This window comes from Rousettus aegyptiacus, unplaced genomic scaffold, assembly GCF_014176215.1.
Source record: "Rousettus aegyptiacus isolate mRouAeg1 unplaced genomic scaffold, mRouAeg1.p scaffold_m13_p_4, whole genome shotgun sequence".
Taxonomy (NCBI): domain Eukaryota; kingdom Metazoa; phylum Chordata; class Mammalia; order Chiroptera; family Pteropodidae; genus Rousettus; species Rousettus aegyptiacus.
This window is the reverse complement of record NW_023416307.1, coordinates 63,911,323-63,931,469: the sequence shown is the minus strand read 5'-3', so window position 1 is coordinate 63,931,469 and position 20,147 is coordinate 63,911,323. Positions and strand designations below refer to the sequence as shown.

The following is a 20,147-nucleotide window of genomic DNA, read 5'->3' as shown; positions in this document are numbered from 1 at the left end:
TGTCATGGGAAATTGTAAAAATAATTTTGATTAGATTCATTTGTGGCCATATTTCCCAGCTTCTGGGAAAGAGATTGAGACCAACTTACAGAGACATGCAGAGAAGAGAGATCAAGAGAGCTGATTACATCCTTTGAGCCCCACATCCAGCTGTCTGCCTGTTACATGAGTGAGTAGAACTCTTTTCTATTTAAACTATTTTGAGATAGGCTTTTGCTGTTGACTACTACATTGGAATTGATCTGTATCCTCTACTCCTAAGCTGGTATAAGCGCAGTCATCAATTTATTCCGAACCATGACATAGATACCTGCTAAAAGGGGATTTAGTTTAGAAGACAAGAAGGCAAGCATTATTTCCCACACCAGATTATTTTATCAGAAGGAAATACTCCAGGTGATAAAATGAGCTATACACCCATCAGACCAGAAAGTAAATCTGAGGAGATCCAACCTTTGATTAGGTCCAGCTTTACCTAATGTACAGGACCTGGGAGAGATACTCAGGAGCATTCACAGAGGAAGATATACACAACAGGTTGTTATAGCTCCTATCTTTCACTGTGAATTCTCACCAAACAAAATTCAGTGTAATTCTAATGGAAAATCCCAGCAGAGATTTTTTGGACACTGACAAGCTGATTTTACATTTTATTTAATAAATTAATTTCCTCCCCCTCTTTAATTCCTACCTCTACTTCCACCCCTGATCTATGGATGTTGCCGTTTCCCCTTAAGAACTGGATCTCTAAAGGCAGGGCATCTCCCAGGGACACCCGGGGCCAGGCACACATGGAGGGCCTGGCCTGGCACACAAGGGGTATGGTCTGTGACTCCACCTGGGGCGTGAACCCAGGGCCTTCTGCATGTAAAAGCAAACATGCTAACCACTACACTATGGAACTACCCCATGATTTTACATTTTATACAGAAAGTCGACAGTCAAGGATAGCTGAGACAACTAATTGCAAAGAAGGAGAAAGCAGATACCAGATATCACAACTTATTATAAGTAATTAAGAGTTTGAAGTTGATGCAGGGATAGACAAATAGAACAACAAACTATTTTTAGACTTACAGAAAAGTCGCAATAGTACAAAGAATTCCCTTATATCTGTTACCCAGTTGCCCCTAATATTATCATCTTGTGATTGATTTTGAAAAGAAACTTTAAATTCGACATGTAGAATTGTTTCTGTTTTCTTTTAATAGGTGGTGTCATTTTTTTTATCCTATGACCTTGAAAACTTTTCTTTGTGTTTGCTTATCACAAATCAGTTGTATTTTCTACTTTGCAAGTTTTTGTAAATTTTTTTATCCTAATAATTTCTCAGTCTTTGGACTCTTCATTTTTTTTTTTTTTTGTAAACTTGCCTGAAGTTTTATATTTTTGATGTGTTAGTTTGTTGTCACACTTGTACAAATGAATTCAACTTATTTTTCATTTAAATTTTGATCCAATAGTTTAGTTTAGATTTTTAAGAATTAGTTTTTAAGTATTTAAAAATCATATTTTTAGAACCATTTGCTTTCAATGGTGATGAAGCATTGTATTCTTTGAGAATATATTTTGAATTTTGAAAAGATCCAGAAGTAATTTGTAGTCAAGGAGCCAGAGTACAGATAAACAGATATCATTTTTATGAGAAAATGGACAAACCAAAAAACAGAACTATCAGACAGCTGTGGTTATAATATGATGATAACATTATGATTTTTCTCATGTGATCAAGAAAATGCTTAAAACCAATTTCAAATGCATTTTTTAAATGGCAGCATCAGTTGGATTATATGAGCTCCCATTAAAGCTTATTTGAAGAATAATAAAAGAAATTATTTCCCCACTATGACTTTTATGACAAAATAAAGTGTTCATGGAGTAGAAGATTCTGAAAGGAGAATAAAAAGAACTCTGTAAGCTCTGTCACTATTAGGGTCTACTATCACTGGCAAATTTTATAATTTATTTGTTCAACATATATTTATTGAGAGTTACTATGAGCCAGGCTTTGTTGTAAGTGCTGGAGATGTAAACCTTTTTGCCTAATATAATTTGTGTTTTAATAGGGAGAGGCAAAGAATAAAGAAAATAAACAATGACCTGGTAGGTTAGAAGATAGCTAGTATTATGGAATTATCTCAAAAAAAGGCATAAGGAATGTAGAGTGAAGAAAAGGGACATTAGCAATTTTAAATAGGTAGTCAGGGAAGGCCTCACTGAGAAGGTGACAATTAAGCAAAATCTTGAAGGAGGTGAGAGAAAAATGCATGTTGATGTTCATGTCTGGGGAGAAACATCTCAGGCAGAGAGAATAGCAGGAAGGAAGTCTCAGAAGAGGGCTATGCCTGGTATATTTTTGGAAGAGAAAAGTGGAGCGAATGAGGGTGAGAGTAATGGCAGAGGAGGTGAGAAAGATAAGGGAGAAGGAGAAGGGCAGATATCTAAAGGCCTGAAGTCCACTCTAACAATTTTTCTTCATCTCAAGTGAGAATAGAAGCCGCATGAGAGTGATATAAGCTTCCTTATGCTTTAGTTGGATCACTCTGGCTGCTCTATTGAGAATAGTTTGTGGAAGGGCAAGAGTGAAATCAGGAAGACTATTGGGAGGTTGCTATGATAAAGCAGATGAGAAATAATGGCAGTCTAATGCAGGCTGGTAGTGTGGGAGGTGGTAACTTGGTAGAGAAAGAGGTTATTTTCTGGTTATATTTTTACTTAATATTCTTACATATATTGATCTAAATAAGATATATTAAATGATGATCATAATATATGAATTATCTTAATGGATTGCTATTAGTTTTGACATTACATTTCTTAATGTTCCCATTAAAAGTATAAAATGTTACAGAAATGTAAAGTTTATGATCAAAAGGAGTGAATATATTTGCTGAAGCATATGACCAGGTAAGCAGTCTAATTATAAGACTTTCGCCTGAAAGTGGATGAGGACTCATTGTCATTTTAAGAGCGTGGGGAAAATTTTAAAGGTTTTTATAACTGATAGTTTGACCACCTGTTCTCTGTTGGTATTTTAAAAGTTTTGCCTATTTAAAGATAATGGTTTATAGATGATGTGTTCTCAGACCTCATTAAAAGGGCCAATTAATTATAGCTTGAGAACCAAGAAATCAAAATGTCTGGGACAAGTATATAGTCTTCCTCCGAGCCAGAATGAGAACTATTCCCTAAGCAGTAACCTTAGCTCCATGTTTCTGAGACCTTAAAAATTCTACAAGTTAGAACAACAAACACGTATTAAGTATATAATATGCCAGGCACTCTGGTAGGTGCTGGCATACGTTATCACATGTCAGCTTCATAACAACTCTATGATGTTTTTTAAAAAAAATTTTCATTTATAGTTAACCCAATATTATATTAGTTTCAGGTGTACAACATAGTGATTAGACATTTATATACCTTACGAAGTTAGTCTAGTAGTACCCACTTGGCACCATACATAGTTATTATAAGATTATTGACTATATTCCCCCAAGTTATAATCTACATTTCCATGACTATTTTCATAACTGGTAATTTGTACTCTTTAATCCCTTTCACCTTTTCACCCTTCTCTCTAACCACCCTTCCCTCTGGTGACCATCAATTTGTTCTCTGTATCTATGAGTTTTTTCTGTTTTGTTCGTTCATTTATTTTGTTTATTAGATTCCACATACAAGAAAAATCACATGGCATTTGTCTTTCTCTGTCTGATTTATTTCACTTAGGGTAATTTCCTTTAGGTCCATCCACATTGTCGCAAAGATTTCATTCTTTTTATGACTGAGTAATATTCCATTGTATATATGTGCCACCTCTTCATTCATTTGTATACTGATGGACTCTTAGATTGCTTCCATATCTTGGCTATTGTAAATAATGCTACAATGAACATAGGGGAGCATATATATCTTTTTAACTTAGTGTTTTGGATTTATTCAGATAAATACCCAGAAGTGAAATTGCTGGGTCATATAGTAGTTTAATTTTTAATTTTTTGAGGAACTTTCAGGTGATTTTCCTCTATGAAGTATTTTTAATCTTATTTCATTGGTATGGAAATTCAGGCTTCCAAAAGTAAAATGACTTATTGAAGGTAGTACAGTTAGTAAGTTTTGAAGGCAGGATTTAAATTAGTCTGCACACATGCAAGTCCATGACCTTTTTGCTATATTCTACTAATGAAGTATGCAGTACGCCATGACTTCCAGGAACTTAAAAGGCCAGTGCTAGGAGATAAAATGTGGACAGATTCTTCCCTTCCTCAGGGCAACTATGGGAAAGGGTCCATGTGAACCTCTGTGGTTTCCACATTTGGCCATGCATTAAAATACTATAGCCAGTTTATCACTAGCCTACCATTCCATACATGATGAAGAATGAGAGGTAGGGACTAAAATAACAATGGGCGACATAGAGCCTATAGGTAGCAACCTGAAACCCATTGACCACAGAGTCTTCATGCAATTTGTGTCAAATACAATTTTTCTTCAATTTTCTCTCCAAACAATCTTTTTGAGGTACTAAAATATCATTTCTAGCATTGTAAAAGTCTCATGGAATAATAGCATACTAGAAGTGGATGGAACTTCATAGATTTGTCCTCTCGCTTGACAACTGAAGAGACCAAGATTCAGAGCGGTAAAGTGGCTTGTCAAAGGTCACCAGAATCCAGATCTAGGTCTTGGTTCAGTGTTCTTTCTGCCAAGCAATTCTGCATTCCTAAATGTTTATCTCAATATTATTAGACATCCTACTGACAAAAATTGTTATTCCTTGGGCTTAATTTGAATGTCCAATTTTGCATACTTACAGCTATCCCTAGAAACAAACTCTGAGTATTGAAAAAAACAATTCCCTGTCCACGCCGTTTTAATGATTTAGATTTCATCAACAAGCATAAGACCCCAGCTTGGTTTTAAATGTCAGGACTTTTCTGTATTTCATTTTCATTTTTAAAGGTTATTCTAATATAAATAGGGGGCAGGGTAGTAGGAGAAGAGCAAGCAGGCTCTTTCTGGCACTCCTCTTGTTTCATTAATGCACAAACCCTTCATTTAGGACTCTTCATTTGCCTCTCGGCCATGTATTTGAATTTAAACAAACCATATTTTCTCATTTATTTCCCCATTACATTTATGCCAACACATTTTAGAAAGAGAAATGAAGGAAATATTTGCCCCACCTAAACCACTCTCCTGCCCCCACGGACTACTCTTCTGCTTTAAACCGCAGTTCTCTGTCAGTAAACATTTTGTTGGGTGGAATGTTCTTTGTGCCAGAAAGAACTAATGCTTATTGAAGGAGCAGCTGGTCACCTGCCACTGCCTTGAGGAGAAAGAAGAGAAATTGAATTAGAGCTCATTCTCATCCTAGAGCAGTTGCCACTAATCTCTCTCTCCATTTACCTTTTTTCTTTCTCAATATTTTGGCCCAAAGAATCAGGCCATCTTCCTAGTGTATCTTCAACTCTATATACATAGACGTGAGTAATGATTTTCGTGTTTTTTAGGAGAGGGGATCATTTTCATAAAGTAAAATTTATTAGACCCTTCAATACCTTCCCTTTCATCTTCTCTCTTTTTAAAACAGAATCTTTCCATTAAAGCATCAAGGAATTATAAGAAAAAAAATATGTTGGATCATCCAGGCTCTTGTAAGATAGTTATAATTCTGGGTGGACCAATGCTCTTTGGTAAATGAGAATGACAGTCTCAGAAATTAAAGTTTTTGAGGTTCTTCACACACTAGGCCTTACTTGTCATGGAATCCCTTAATTGAAATTTAACTATGAAAATATTAGGGGGGAAACACATGGAATTCTCATTAAATACAAAAAACCCGCAAATTTTTTTTTTATTAAAAAATCACCGAGCAGGAGGCTCTGCTAAAAGTTTATCATTTGAAAGGGGAAAATTTTTACTTAAATAAATATCCAGTGCGTTAAGTAACTTGACTTCATATATAGACTGGGACTATTTCCTTTGACTAGGCTCATGATGCTAAGTTGCAGAGAAAAGCATGAAGAAGAAACGTAACTTTGGGGAGATGTGATGTTAAGAGCTGGACACCTGAAGAAAGAAATGTGGCTCTGCTTTTCTAGCCTCTTTTATTTATTTATTTATTTATTTATTTATTTATTTATTTATTTATTTATTTAATTTTTTTTTAATCTCATCTAACCATAAATTAATCTAAATTCTTTTGTACCTAATGTCAGACTCATCTTCTTAACACCACCCTCAGCAAAACCATAAAATGGATATTATTTTATGATCTGTTTTCTTATACAAGCAACTAGTGTCTTCATAATTATTTGTACCCAATAACCCATTTTCCTAAGACGCTGACAAGGGTGTGCCTGCTTGACATTCTTACAGCCAAGATCAAGCTATTCTTTGAACAGGAGAAGGTTCATGAGCCCTGGGGTTAACCTGGGAGGAGGTAGACTAGGAGTGGATGTTGGGTACAGTGCGTGGAACAGAGCTTAGAAATCTAAGAGGCAGCATCCAGGGAAAAACTAAAACCAAACCTGAGTAAACTAGACAAATCAGTCATGATCCCAAAGTGATTAATGGGTGACTGCAGCCTCGGGGAGCCCTATGAGAGCTACAGAGTTCAAAGCATAAACTGGGAGGCGGGGCCTAGGGTAAAGCAGGGCTTGAACGCTCTTTATATAGGAACTGTGGGTGGTGAGGTGGCCTTAAGATGTCTACCTGACTCACCTCACTGATCTACTTGTGCTAGCTATTAAGCTATAAACTCTGAACTCAAAACTCATTCTTTTATATTCTACTCTGTGAAACTGGGCTGGGGTCTTCCTGATGACATTGCTCCTTTGCCAGCTGTTTCCCTGTTAGGCTCAGACCATAGAGGATTCTAGAAGGATAATACTGAGCTGTAACTAGGAAAATGAAATCACTTCATTGAGTCTCACTTACCAGACATAATGGGGTTAACAGCCACATCACTGGGCTATTAGGATTAAACGAGCCCACTAGGCCCAGTTCCAGTGTAAGTACTCGGTGCATGTAAGGATGGGGATGGGGGGGTCCTGATTAATATGGGTTAAGTCGGGGCCCAATATTAGTCAGGATCCGGTCAGGAAAACAAAAGCCACGATAATTATTTTAACAGAGAAAGTTTAATATAAGCATTAGTTAAAAAGACATTGGAGGACTGAAAAAGCAAAGGTAAGATGCTGAAGTATAGCAGGAAGTAACTACAGAAATGGCAGGAAGTAACTACTACCCTAGGCTGGGAGAGCAAAGGTAAGAAATTGGGGTAATTAAAACACTGAAGCTTGGAAGGGGGAGTTTGGACTCAGTTTTCTGTGGAAAGGACATGAGGTGACTCAGAGGAATATGGGGGGGGGAATGAAATCAATCAATCATCACTTCTAGGTTACATCATTGCTGGGACCTGATTGTACTGATGTTTTCCTTTTCACTGCTACTCAGAAGCTCAGAGTCCAATGGGTAGCCCACTTTTGGCAAATGAATAGAACTTCATGTCATTATAGCTGCAATGATTTTTCTCATGTTACTCTACTTGCGATCATTTTATTTTAACACATTTTATATTATATGATGTTCTTCTTTGTGAATCTCCTCAAAATCTTTTGGAAAACCCCAGAATATTCTATCTCCATCTATATTACATCTGTTTCTTCATTTATATATTCATCTACAACTTCTCTACCTCCTTTTATACTTCATTTCTACTGCTATGTGTGCCTCATCTATACCTCTATCTATGCCTTTATCCACATTTATAATTATGAGAGAGACAGGATAGTCCAACTCTGTCTTTATAATTTCGGTTGTGTGTTTTAAATCTACATTTGAATATGAAAGAATAATTAGAAAGCTTTTAACATAAAGGCAGCTTGCATCTGCTCTTAAACCTCCACTGTATTTCATGAGAAAGCCTCACATAGAAAGATGTACTAATAGACCTGTGATATAGAACCCCAAACTTAAAAAGTTCTAATCCATCAAGATATCTCATTCATCATTTTATTTTTTGGAAAGGATCTAAAAAATGAAATGTCAGAGCTATAATGTCAGGACCGTTTAAAATGTCAAGTGCTTGTTGTTGCATAGCCTGGCTGTCTGCTGTTCTGATCAAACCTCCAACTGGCATAATAATTACAGATGATGCATTGCATTTTCATTCACAACTGGACCCAGATTTATAGCAAATCAGATAGAAACATTCTCATTGCCCGGCCTGGAATTTTCTCCTTTTACTCCATAGCTTAAGACTTGCCTTTGGAATAGAACATTATTACTGATTAAAGATAGCATTTGGTGAAAAAAATAAGAAAGAGGGGTAGAAGAAAAGTTTCTCAATAGACCCGACCTCAATCATTTATAATAAACAGATGCAACAAGAGTCAAAATACAGTAAGCACATTTGCTGAATGTATGCTTCATCTAAGAATGCTAAACTGTGGGGAAAGTTGCCCAAATAACCTAATTCTATTCCAAGATGCAGACTAATTTAGGTGTGTAAGGAAACATACATGTGAGCTCTATTTTGAACTGACAGATGTCCAGACAGTCCTTCAGTTTAATCACCATGTTCTAATCTGCACAGAGAGCACTAATGTGTAAACTGAAAAGCAACAAAGCTTCTGTCTAGGATCTTTATGGAAGTCTCTGTGGAACTTAAGATGAGTGATGTATTCATAAACTAACACAAATTTTAATAAAAACCTGAAATCAATAGTGTGCACATGGGGAAAATTTCATTTCTTCTCCACTAAAAGCTTGAAAAGGCATTCTCAAAGCCACTTCATTTTCGCCTTCCCTAGAGCAGCCTTGTCAGGTGGTTTGGAGGAAGCCTCCTCCTGTGTCTGGCTGCTTCCCGTTGCAAATCACTTTCAGTACACTGGAAAAGTCAAAGCTCTTGGAAACAATCTTCAGAAGATCCTGATCTTTTTCCGTGCCATTGATAAATTCTTCTAAAGTCAATTCTCCTAGAAAATAATAAATGAACAATTAACTGAGAGGCTTTGTTCATACCACTCACCAGCATATACAATACATTCTTCTGATATTCTTTCGCCTCAACCAGACTTTGAATATTCAAGATTCAAATAGAAAAGCATTCAATGTTAGGGTTGCTAGAGAAAATAAAGACGATAAATACAATTTATTTTGAGTTGAGAATGTCAGGTAATGCACCTGGGTTCACATATACATTCACATATCTACACAGTATGGATTATTTGACTTTTGATCTTAAAGATATAACCAAGTCAGAGGAGTGTAAATATGGCAGATTTTTAAGATCAGGAGGAAAATGATTGCTCGCAAGGCTGTTTTCAATATTCTTCTCCCTGAGGAAAAAAATCCAGACTGTCCAAAGCTGTGAGGAAGGTTAAACATTTATTTATTCCACATATAATTAATGGTCATTAGTTCTCCTCTCCTTTTCTGATTCTTGATTCCTAATTTTATCACTTTGACTTAAGCCTTAAGACTATGCTGGCCAGTCCAGTGCTATAAAACACCTTATACCTATGTATGCTGGCTGCCATGTTTTCCCACTACCTTTATCCCATAAAGCAACTTTTCAACATTGGTGGGGGTGGTGCATGGAGTGGGGTTCTCTGTTGACTTAAATAATTTGTATTGTAATTATGAGTGTATTCAGGTTGAGGGGTACAGATGCAATTGCTGATCTCAAAGAGACTGTACTGAATAGGATTTGTGTCTGGGTGGAAGGCCAAAGACAAGTCAAGTACATTCAGGAACTAGAGAATGTACACCTAGGGCAGAAAGTCAACGGGAACTGAAATCAGGTGTTATGCTGTACTTGTACTTTTTAATGGATAAAGACAAATGTCTATAATGCCACCATAGTGAGTCAAATATAAATAAGCATGGGTCATTGTATTCTCATAAGATACCTTCCTTTTGCTTTCATTGGCAAAATACTAAAATACAGTTTTTAGAGTAATCTTTACTCCTTATGTTTTTATGTTAAAGAAATCTGTGCAAAACACCCAGCTAATAGCGGGTAGGAATAGAATTCCCTATGTCTCCCAGGAAAAGTTCAATTCTACAACCATGGAATAAATCAAAGTGAAATACAGAAAACTGAAAATAAAAAGGAGTGGTAAGCATGTGTACGGGTCACACCGACACGAATATGGTGGGGCAGAGGGACCATAAATAATAAAAAGATAATTGTCCTTTGCAAAGGGAAATCACAGCTGCTAAATTTCCAACCCAAAAGATTTTTCAAATTTCTAGGAGCTCAGCATGACCGAAAGAGAAGTGGAAGTGGAGTTGGAGGATCCGAAGTTGGTTTTGACCACTAAGTTGTAACACTTCCCCATTATCGCTGCTGGCCGTGAAAAAAGCTGTATCTGCAGGGGCTGGGTATAGTTGCCATGTTGATTGAAAAGCAATGCAGGTTACTGATGTGGAAAAGAGAAAAAGGAGGGAAAATTTTTTAATTGAGTTATAATTGATATATAACATTTATTATAAGTTTAAGGTGTAGAACATAATGATTTGATATATATCTATATGAAACATTACCACGATAAGTTTAGTTAACATCCATTACCTTGCAGTCAACAATTCTTTTTCTTACAATAAAATTTATGCCCTTCTCAGCTTAAAAGATGAGAATCTTCACTATTGTTTTTTCACTTTCTTCAAAATACCTTGAACTATGCATAATTTTTAATTTAATTTTTTCATGGTACCTAACCGCTTGCCATAAAATTTTTTCTTTTTTCCAAATTATGCCACATTTTAACTATAGTAACTTACAATGTTTACTATTTATGTCTAAAATACTCATTTTGAAATTTTCCTCACTCTTTTCCCTGTAGCGCTTAGCATTTATTCACTTATTTATCAAAGATTTGTTAAGCCCTAACTGTAATTGCCGTTTTCTTCACCACATCGCTGCCACAGGTACAGCCGACAACAGGGCTGTGAATGTGGGAGGTGCTGAGAAAGCACAGACAGACGAATCGCTTTCCTTTATCTGATATTCTTAAACATTGCTTCCTAATTCTTTTCAACTGGCCTGTGGATTCAGGCCCAGAGAAATTAAAAGGTTGGTTTCTGGGTCTCCCTAGCAAGGATCACCTGTGCACATCCAGAAATTTCCTATGAAAAAAATCTACGCGCAAACAGCCAAAGCTGGTAAGAGGTGATTGAGCTGCAGATCACGGGACTCAGAGGACCTAAAATGATTTTTGGGTTTTTATTATTTTGTTTTATATTTAAAGACATATTTTGATTTTTGTAGGGTGTAATTCAGAAATTATGCAATTTTATTTTTTATATGTTGAAATATACAGATACACATAATTTACCAATAGTATTTAACATTGTTTGTTGGGTTGGTGGACACATTCTCTGCTCCTGGAGGTCAGAGTTACGGGTGTTCTTCCATCACTCATCACCAATTTCAGCAGTTTCATAGACAACTGTCCATGAATATTTTTTTTAATCCTGTTTTTGCAATCTGGCTATCTTGTCGATATTCCTGAATCATGATTTCTTCCCCTTAACATCTTAAGTATCTTTTACAACAAAACAAAAAAATCACCACTCCTCTCATCCCTCAAAAAACAAAAACAAAAACAAAAACAAAATTTGACTGTGTATGCCTACATTAGCATATTTGCTCTATAGGTTTCTTTCTTTCTTTCTTTCTTTCTTTCTTTCTTTCTTTCTTTCTTTCTTTCTTTCTTTCTTTCTCTCTCTCTCTCTCTCTCTCTCTCTCTCTCTCTCTCTCTCTCTCTCTCTCTCTCTCTCTCTCTCTCTCTTTTTTTAAAGAAACCAGTCTGTGTAAAGAAAAAAATATTTTCTAATTCTTTCTAATTCTTTTAAATAAGAATTTTATGAAATATTATGCCAAGACTGGAAAATTAGCAAAGATGGGAATGAGGTCTCAGGAGATGAGAATGACCAGATTTTCAAAAGAGGATGCTGAAGATTTTTAAGGAGACAAGTTTGTATTCCTTAGCAAGGTGGCACTAGAGGCATTTGGCAGCATTTTATAGCAGTTTTAAGTGCAGCAGTTTCTTTTCTTATATGTGGAAACTTGATTCCCTCTAATCTCCTGATAGTTCCCAATTTCCCAGTATGGTTCACTGTGACTTTCGTGGCTTTCCAGAATGTTCCAGTCTAAAACACCTCTTTCTGGTTATAAACTCAATGTCTTCCTTTATGTTCTGTCCCTGGTTTCTTTTACTCTAAATATCTGCTCAATAATCATCCTCTTTCATTTCTCCTTTGGACTCTTCTCTCTTTCTGCTTTTGTGGTTTATTATTATGAACCACTTAAGTCTTCCTCGTCCCTGTGCTATTTGGCACTATGTTAAACTTGCCTGGGCACTTTCGGCACTTAATGTTGTGAACAGCATCTATAAATCTTCCTAAATCATGTCAAGAACGACTCCTGAGCATCTCATAGTGGAATGTGAATAACTATTCTTTCTGTAGGAAAGTCTGCAGAATTCCATGCTCAATCAATTATCCTAACTTGTCTTGCTGTCCTCTCCATTTTCATTCTTCAATAATATTGAATGTTGAGCTTTAATCTTCTGTCTTTGTCCTTCTCTTCCAGCTCTCCTTCCTGGACCCTTTCATGCATAATATAAAAATAAAACTAACTTGTTGAATTATAATAATAATATAATAAGAATAAATTCAACTATGGAAAGATGTCATGAAAAAAAGAATTCCCTTTAATTTCTTTCTGGACCCTTGGTTTCACTTTCCATTGCTAATCAGTCTGTGTTTACGTTTTATGAAATTTACCATGCATATACATACATATGTTAGTTTTCAAAATAGTCTCCTAGATGTCTTTCTTCCTACCAATAGTATTGCATACTGTGCTTTTTTCTTCTTTATTTCTTCCTTTGCTTTCCATATGACATCTTATCAGACACTCATTCATTATAATTATTTATAGAGTATCTACTATGTGCCAGGAATAGTTCTTGTCCTCATTCATTATACTTATTTATAGAGCACCTTCTATGTGCCAGGAAGGATGAGAGCACAGGAAATACCAAAGTATGTAAAACAGCAATAGTTCTTGTCCTCATTGAGTTTATAGCTCTTCATCTTTTTATTTTCTTAGTATTAATTCTATATCTCTTTTTCTATTAATCTTCTAACCTTGATTTGCTAGCTACCATGATAATTATGTACAGAATACTTTATAGCTCTCGTGTATTTTTCTGTACCATTAGATTTGATGTTGACCATTCTTTTGAAAAAAAAAAAAAAAAAAATGCAGTCAAATTGGGGTTTTCACATATGTTGCCGAAGTATTTTTTTGATTATATCTCAGTGTGTTGTGATCTTTTTTTATCTTTGGTTTCAATATTCACTGGATCATCAGATACCAATGATGTATTTGCTTTTCATTTTGAGAAATCAAAAATTATATATGTTGGCACATAGTCAACATGATTCTGGTGTATTTAATTTCTACTAACACTGATGCTTTGATAACAATGATAATAAAAATTTTAAAATCATATTTGAGATCTATATACTTAGGCTTATACAAATGTGGAATGATATTCTTCCCTGTGGTGCTTTTTCTTTATATGTGAATGAAACACTTTATTCTCCTCCATCAAATACTGGCAAAATCCTTTTATACTTCTGCAAATATCAACCTTCTACATCTTCAATACTTTATCTTCTTTGTCCTCTGGTGCATTGGGTTGTCTTTGTCCAACAGTACAAATTTAGTATCTCTTCTTATTGGGGTAATGTTGGTTAATAAGATTATATAAATTTCAAGTGTACAATTCTATAATACATCATCTGTATATTGCATTCTGCATTTACCACCCAAAGTCAGTTTCCTTCTGTCACCATATATTTGACCCCCTTGATCAATTTCTACTTTCTATTTTCTACATGGAATGACCTGTCTCTCGATGAGATGATATATCAACCTGCAATAATGTCTGTATAAAAGCGAATTCTATGTTTTAGCTCTGCATATGCATTTTCCAAGAAAAGGTGGTTTATTGTTATTTCAAAATGAAGCTAGTCTATTTGATATGTCCATTTTGTAAAACCAGTGATATATATATATATATATATATATATTTATATATATATTTAAATACATATATATGTTTAAATACATATATATATTTAAATAAATACATTTAAATGGCTGAAATGGTTTACTCTCTCTACTTTACTCCTTGCTATCCTGCAGCACCTCTAAGATTAAAAATTGAAACAAAGTGGAAGAAAACTTACAGCATTTTTCCTGTTTGATGATTGCCATTTTTGGTTGCATCTTGGTGTGTTGTGACCTTTATCTTCGGTTTCGCATTCACTGGATCATCAGACACCAATTAAGGTTTCATTGGACTCATAAAACCTTCTATTCTCCATTTTTCTGGACCCTTTCTAGCTTAACTTGACTTCCTTATCAACAACATTGGTTCGTCTGAACCTGTTCTTTGCAAGCTTTCTCATAAACTGACTTATTTTAATTTTGATCCACATAGACCCAAACATGAGTGATTACACCAAATGGCCTTGATACTGGTAAAGTTGTTTTTCTAAAACTTATACTCGCGTCCAGTTGCTTGACTCCTTCTTAATGGTGATTTAATTTGACCTCTCTCCCAGCCTCCTTGTCATCGCGTCCTGGCAGACTGAGCCTCCACTTTCAACTAGTGCAAACTGCCACACTCAATTTAAGTATCTATTGCCCTCTAGTGTTCACTATAAGAAGTGACCCATTGTAGGCAGGTTGATTCTGTAGTAAAAGTTACTGTGGAATGATGACAAGCATAGCTGGAGTCCCAATGTCTCATATCCATTCTTTTTCAAAAATTTCTTACTAATATTACACAATTCCAAACTTTCTATTTTTCAAGAACCAGTCCTAGGTATGCTGCCTCAGTCTCAAATCGATATGCTCACCTACCAGTTTACTGAGATCAAAGCCATTGGTGTAAACACTCCCCTTTTTTGATATATCTGTGTTTACAATTTCCACTCCATTTTTAAAGAAGAAGTACACTTTCTTCGATCCAAAGAGGAAACTAGATTTTAGGGTAGAAAGAAAAAACAAAGAAATGAGCAGAAAGAGTATAAATGTAGAAAAGGTAGAAAGAGTAGAAATGGAGACAAGTATGGACAACACTTTCCAGAACTGCGTAATCAAAGGGAAAGAAAAAAATCTGATAGTAGAAGATAGCATAATTGAAGGAAGGATTTCTTCATTAGGGAAAACTAACAGTTATTCATAAGTTGATGAGAAACCTCTAGTAGCAAGGAAATAATGGCCATAAAATGTCCCAGAACAAACGGCAGAGGGTCCTTAATCTCAGCTTCTCTTACTTTCTTTTTCCTGTTATCTCTGTTTACTCTCCTTATATATCTCAAAGTGCAAGCATCATGTGTTGAATATAAACATGGTCAATGAATATTTACTCAACTGAGTGGCATTAACTGGAAAACACTGAACTGGTCAAACTATGAAGCTTAAATGATACCACAGCTAGGGTTCAGTTGAAATTTCATGCTTTTATCTAAATGGCACTCCCCTTGCCACAGCCACCATCTAGTTTGTAAGAAAAGCGAGCCTGAGGAGAATAGCTGCCTTACTATCATGGTTTATATCAATCTTATGAAACACCAAGCTGGTGAATTCTTCAGGACTCAGAGTTTGCTGGCCATTGAGACTTTGTACAGTCTGCAAAGAGAAATTAAATCAGAGAATTCAATTTTGCTGCAAGTAAATATATTTTTGTGACATTTCTACCCCAATGCGACAGAATTTTATGATGTGTTCATGTCAGTTTTGCTATCCAACATGTTATAGTTGTAAAAAATAAATAAAAAGATTGTAAGTCAGTTCTGAGTAATGAGGCTTGGAAATTAAATTAATTGAATACAGTCTGAGGTTTACTCCATTCAACATACTAGGTCACAGAAGATTCTAAGAGCCCACTGGACAAAAAGTGGTAGTGGCCACTGTCACAAGAATTTTAGACTCAAAACAGACAATGTTTTCAATTTCAGACCAATTATCTTTGATTTTATAGATGAATTAAAAACTATGTTCTGTAAGCGACCAAGGCTTTCTCTCTGGGTTCTGACATGGCACCTCTGGTTCTTCTTACTTACCCTTTTGCAGAATGATCTACTAGAAGGACAAGAACGTATGCCTCGGAAAGACACTGGACTTCTCTCACACCCTGCTGGCATCTTTTCATCATATAAGGTGTCAGGTGACCCAGGGAAAATTACATTTCCAGATTTTCTAGAGGGAAGATTTCACTATCGTCTTCCCACCGCCCTGGGTGATTAAATTAAATGACCCGTATTTGACAAAGAAACTTACAATAAAATGGAAGAGAGACAGGGAAGGAATTAGTCATTTGGGAATTTGAATATATCTATCTTGATTGAATATCAAAGAACCTTTAGAAAAACTGGCAACATATTTCAATTAGAGGGCATGGTCTTAAATATGACTATCTCTATTGCTGCTTTCCAAGCATTACTAATTCTGAATCCATTACATTTATTAGATGAAAATGTTAGAGTTTCTCAATGTCTTGGCAGAGGCCCCAAAGCCTAGAAAATTTGACTAGGCATCTAGTATTCTCACATTTTAAAGTGATACTAGATCGTATGTATAAATCATAATAAACAATTATGAAATTTCTAGGATTTGTCCATTAGAGTGAATGATTGAGTAAAAAGTTGATGAGGCTTAAAAAGGAATATTTTTGGAGGGTGTCATCAGTGTGTCCTGTGTCTTCCCGCTTCTTATAGGAGAAGCATGGTGGGGAGATAGGCAAGGAGGTGAGGTTTGTTTCCTTGTTTCATTGTTTCCTTCCTTATTTATCATATGCTTTTTCTCCTGAAGTTTGCTAAGACCTTCTCTGACCACTTTCTAAGTGGGAGCAGGAAGGGGTAGGAGAGAAAAGGGAAGCAGGAGAGCCCTGACTTGGCAGATACGGTTGTGGTTATCAAGTTTTATGCCTCTCTGGATGGCGGATGCTTAAAGTCCACTCTTTTTCTGAGGACAGTTCTCCCCACCTCCTTTTTATTATTGAGACTCTCTCTCCTGCAATTCTCTAAACATAAATCATACATTTTGGTTTCAGCTGATCCTTTGAGGCTCCATATTTGGGTTTCTCACGATTGACATTTTGAACCATACAATTCTTTCTTGTTTAGAATCATCCTGTCCACTGTTGAATGTTTAGCAGCAGCCCTAGTCTCTAAACAGCAGATAGTGGTAGCACCACATCCTCCCCAAATTCCTGGACATTGTCAAGTGTCCCCGGAGGGAAGAGGAGTACAAAATTGCTCCTGGTTGAGAACCATGCTCTAGCTCTAGCTCATTTTCAACTTTCATCTTCTGAGGTTCCTTCACTTCTCCAAGTGGTTCAGCTTGGACAATATCCAAGACGACTCTACGACAGCTTCTTCTCACAGTGGTTCATATCTGATCCACTGAAAAACCCAAGCTTCCTTCATCCCAACAAATTTTAGGAATGCAGATAGTTCTTAAACTTTATTCCTCTACTCTGCTGCTATGTCTGCTTCTTCAGATCTCTCCCCAAACTGTGTTTCCGAAACTGTAGAGTACATCCACATCCCAATGGTCTCCCTAAATCCCCACACTATTGACTTGAGGACTCTTACACAAGAAATCCTTTCCAATAATCCTTCTCAAAAACCCTCCTCTTGACTATTTTATACCCTTGAAGTGAGATTAAGATATAACTGCTTCCTTTGTAAATTGTCTATAATCTAGTACGTACTTCAGATCTCTTGATGCCTGGGCTGAATTCTGTTTTAACATTCTGTTACCATGTGTTGAGAGAACTTACATTATACAGTATGTATTATTCTTTACCCTGCTCTTTCTGTTTCACTTGTTATAATATAGAAAGTATGTTTGCAGATGACTAATTTTTATAAAAGTACATATTCCATTGCATTAATTTATTTAAAATTTTCTTTTTTGGTTTGCTTTCTATTTTTACTGTCTTAAGTGAGTCTATGATGTAAATTGTAGAATTTCTATCTTAATAATATTAATGCTTGTTCTTCCTAAACTAAATAAGTAATGTTGACTTTAAAATAAAGATAAAATTTTAGTTTTTTGATGCAGACTACTAAATTTCCAAGAATGTTGTATCCATTTATACTTTCTCCACAGTGTGTAATGTGGCTCTCCTTACAGTGCCCTTGCCAGACATGTATCTTATTGTTCTTAATCTTTATTAATTTAATTGGTGAAAAATAGCATCTAATTATTAATTTCTACTCTGCCCTTTTATCATTTGAATTTCTTTATTTCCTTTTTATCCTCTTTCTAAACACTTTAAGGAAAAACTAAATTAGCTACTTAATATCTCTCTTTCCTTGACTCGCTAAGTTATACATTTTTAGCTAATGAAAATCTGTGTACATTTTCCCATAGTATTTAGACAAAATCACTTGTATCCTTTTGCTCTTCCTAATTCTTTTGAGAGTCTGATGACCCTTTCTCTGCTCCCAAAAATGGATAACACACAGGCAAAATTTTGCCCTCAATTTCAAAGGCCTCCGGGATTCCTGAAGGCCATAGACTCACAAATCCTAGGATAAGAACCCCAGCTCTGATACTGCTTCAGAGGCATCCCTTAATATTTACATACTGTATTACACATTTGATGTTTTATTAATATGTTTGAGCATATTTATTTAAAAAGATACTTTCAAATTTACAGGGGTTTAAGCACTCTCTACAGAACATTCTAGATTCCCAATTTTGTGCTGCAACCTGTAGTATAGATGCACAAATTTTGAATTTAATGCTTACAAAGTTTGACTACAAAGTGCTTCTTAGTACTTTTTTTTTTGTGAATGATCTATGTAAGACCAAAGGGAAACAATATTAGTATTATCATACTTCTGAATTCTTTCCATGTGTTAATAACACTACATTTGCCAAATAGTTTTAAATTTTAACAGCTTTGTCCATTTGTTGAGGCGTTTAATTATAATTCTGGTTCTACTCATTTATTTTTTCTTGTATTTTTGCTAATATTTTGACTATGTATTATGTTTGTAACTCAGCTTCTTCATTTCTAAGTGAAAGAATTCAGACCAGATCATTTCTAAGACATCTAATTCTAACTTGATTCTGTTACAAGTTTAATCTATTGCATTTATAATGTTTATTTTACTTCATATCTTCATTTAGCTATAGTGTTCCACTTAATCATCTTTTACTCTGAAATCCATTTTGTCTCATATAATGATAATAACTAACTCTACTCCATTGGCGGATATTAAACTTTAGAGATAAACAGAATCTGAGACCCCTGAGCTATCAGAAATTCTTTAGTCAGGCTTCTGGAAAGAATAGTCATCAGGTACCTTTATTCTTAGTCCATGTCTCTTGTTATATAAACTATCCCGTATTTTAGTTGCTCACTGAGGCAGAGAAAAAAGATTTAGAATATCATGTTTATTTCATTTTTCATCACAATATCTGCTAAATTTGTAAACTTGAGAGTGGACTGCATCAACAAAAAAATGTTGATTTGCATTTGTACACTCGGTAACCAATAAGAGTGAAATTTACATTGTTTCTGCAATTCCAAATTTGTGTCCCAAAATTAGTCAACCACATAGCTGTCACCAGGTCTATAAGGAAGGAGAATTGAATTAACTATATAATGTCCTATAGAGGACATTTTATAACTTCACTTACCATGAAGATGTTCAGAAGTTCCTTTTTGTCTATAGAACCATTTCCATCAGCATCATACAGCTTAAAATACCACTTTAATTTTTGCTCCATTTTTCCCCATACAACTAGATTTACAGCAGCAATAAACTCTAAAAAGTCAATAAATCCATCCTACGGAAAGCAAGGTGGAAAGAGAAATAAGTATTTAAGAAAAACTATTGTTTTTAATTTTAGAAGGCATCATTTATGAATAGGACCTTTGGTACATTTTAATACAATCCACAAGATTTTAACATAGAACTTTTCCCTAGGGGTTCATTAAAAACAAAAACACATTGGTAATATGTATAGAAACAAGTAACTTTAAATATATATGTAAGAGCTTTTTAGAGAAAATATCTACTTCCTA

At 35.2% G+C, this 20,147-nt stretch overlaps 1 protein-coding gene across 1 annotated transcript in view; it reads right to left on the bottom strand.

The window, feature by feature from the left end:
- Positions 1-8,832: 8,832 nt before the first annotated feature.
- GUCA1C (guanylate cyclase activator 1C) overlaps positions 8,833-20,147 on the bottom strand; it is a 28,913-nt gene continuing 17,598 nt past the window's right edge. Inside the window, exons 2-4 of the mRNA XM_016162440.2 lie at positions 19,760-19,909; positions 15,643-15,730; positions 8,833-8,987 (exon numbers count right to left, since the gene is read on the bottom strand). Of these exons, the coding sequence (XP_016017926.2) occupies positions 8,833-8,987; positions 15,643-15,730; positions 19,760-19,909 (393 nt within the window). The remainder of the gene's footprint in view (positions 8,988-15,642; positions 15,731-19,759; positions 19,910-20,147) is intronic.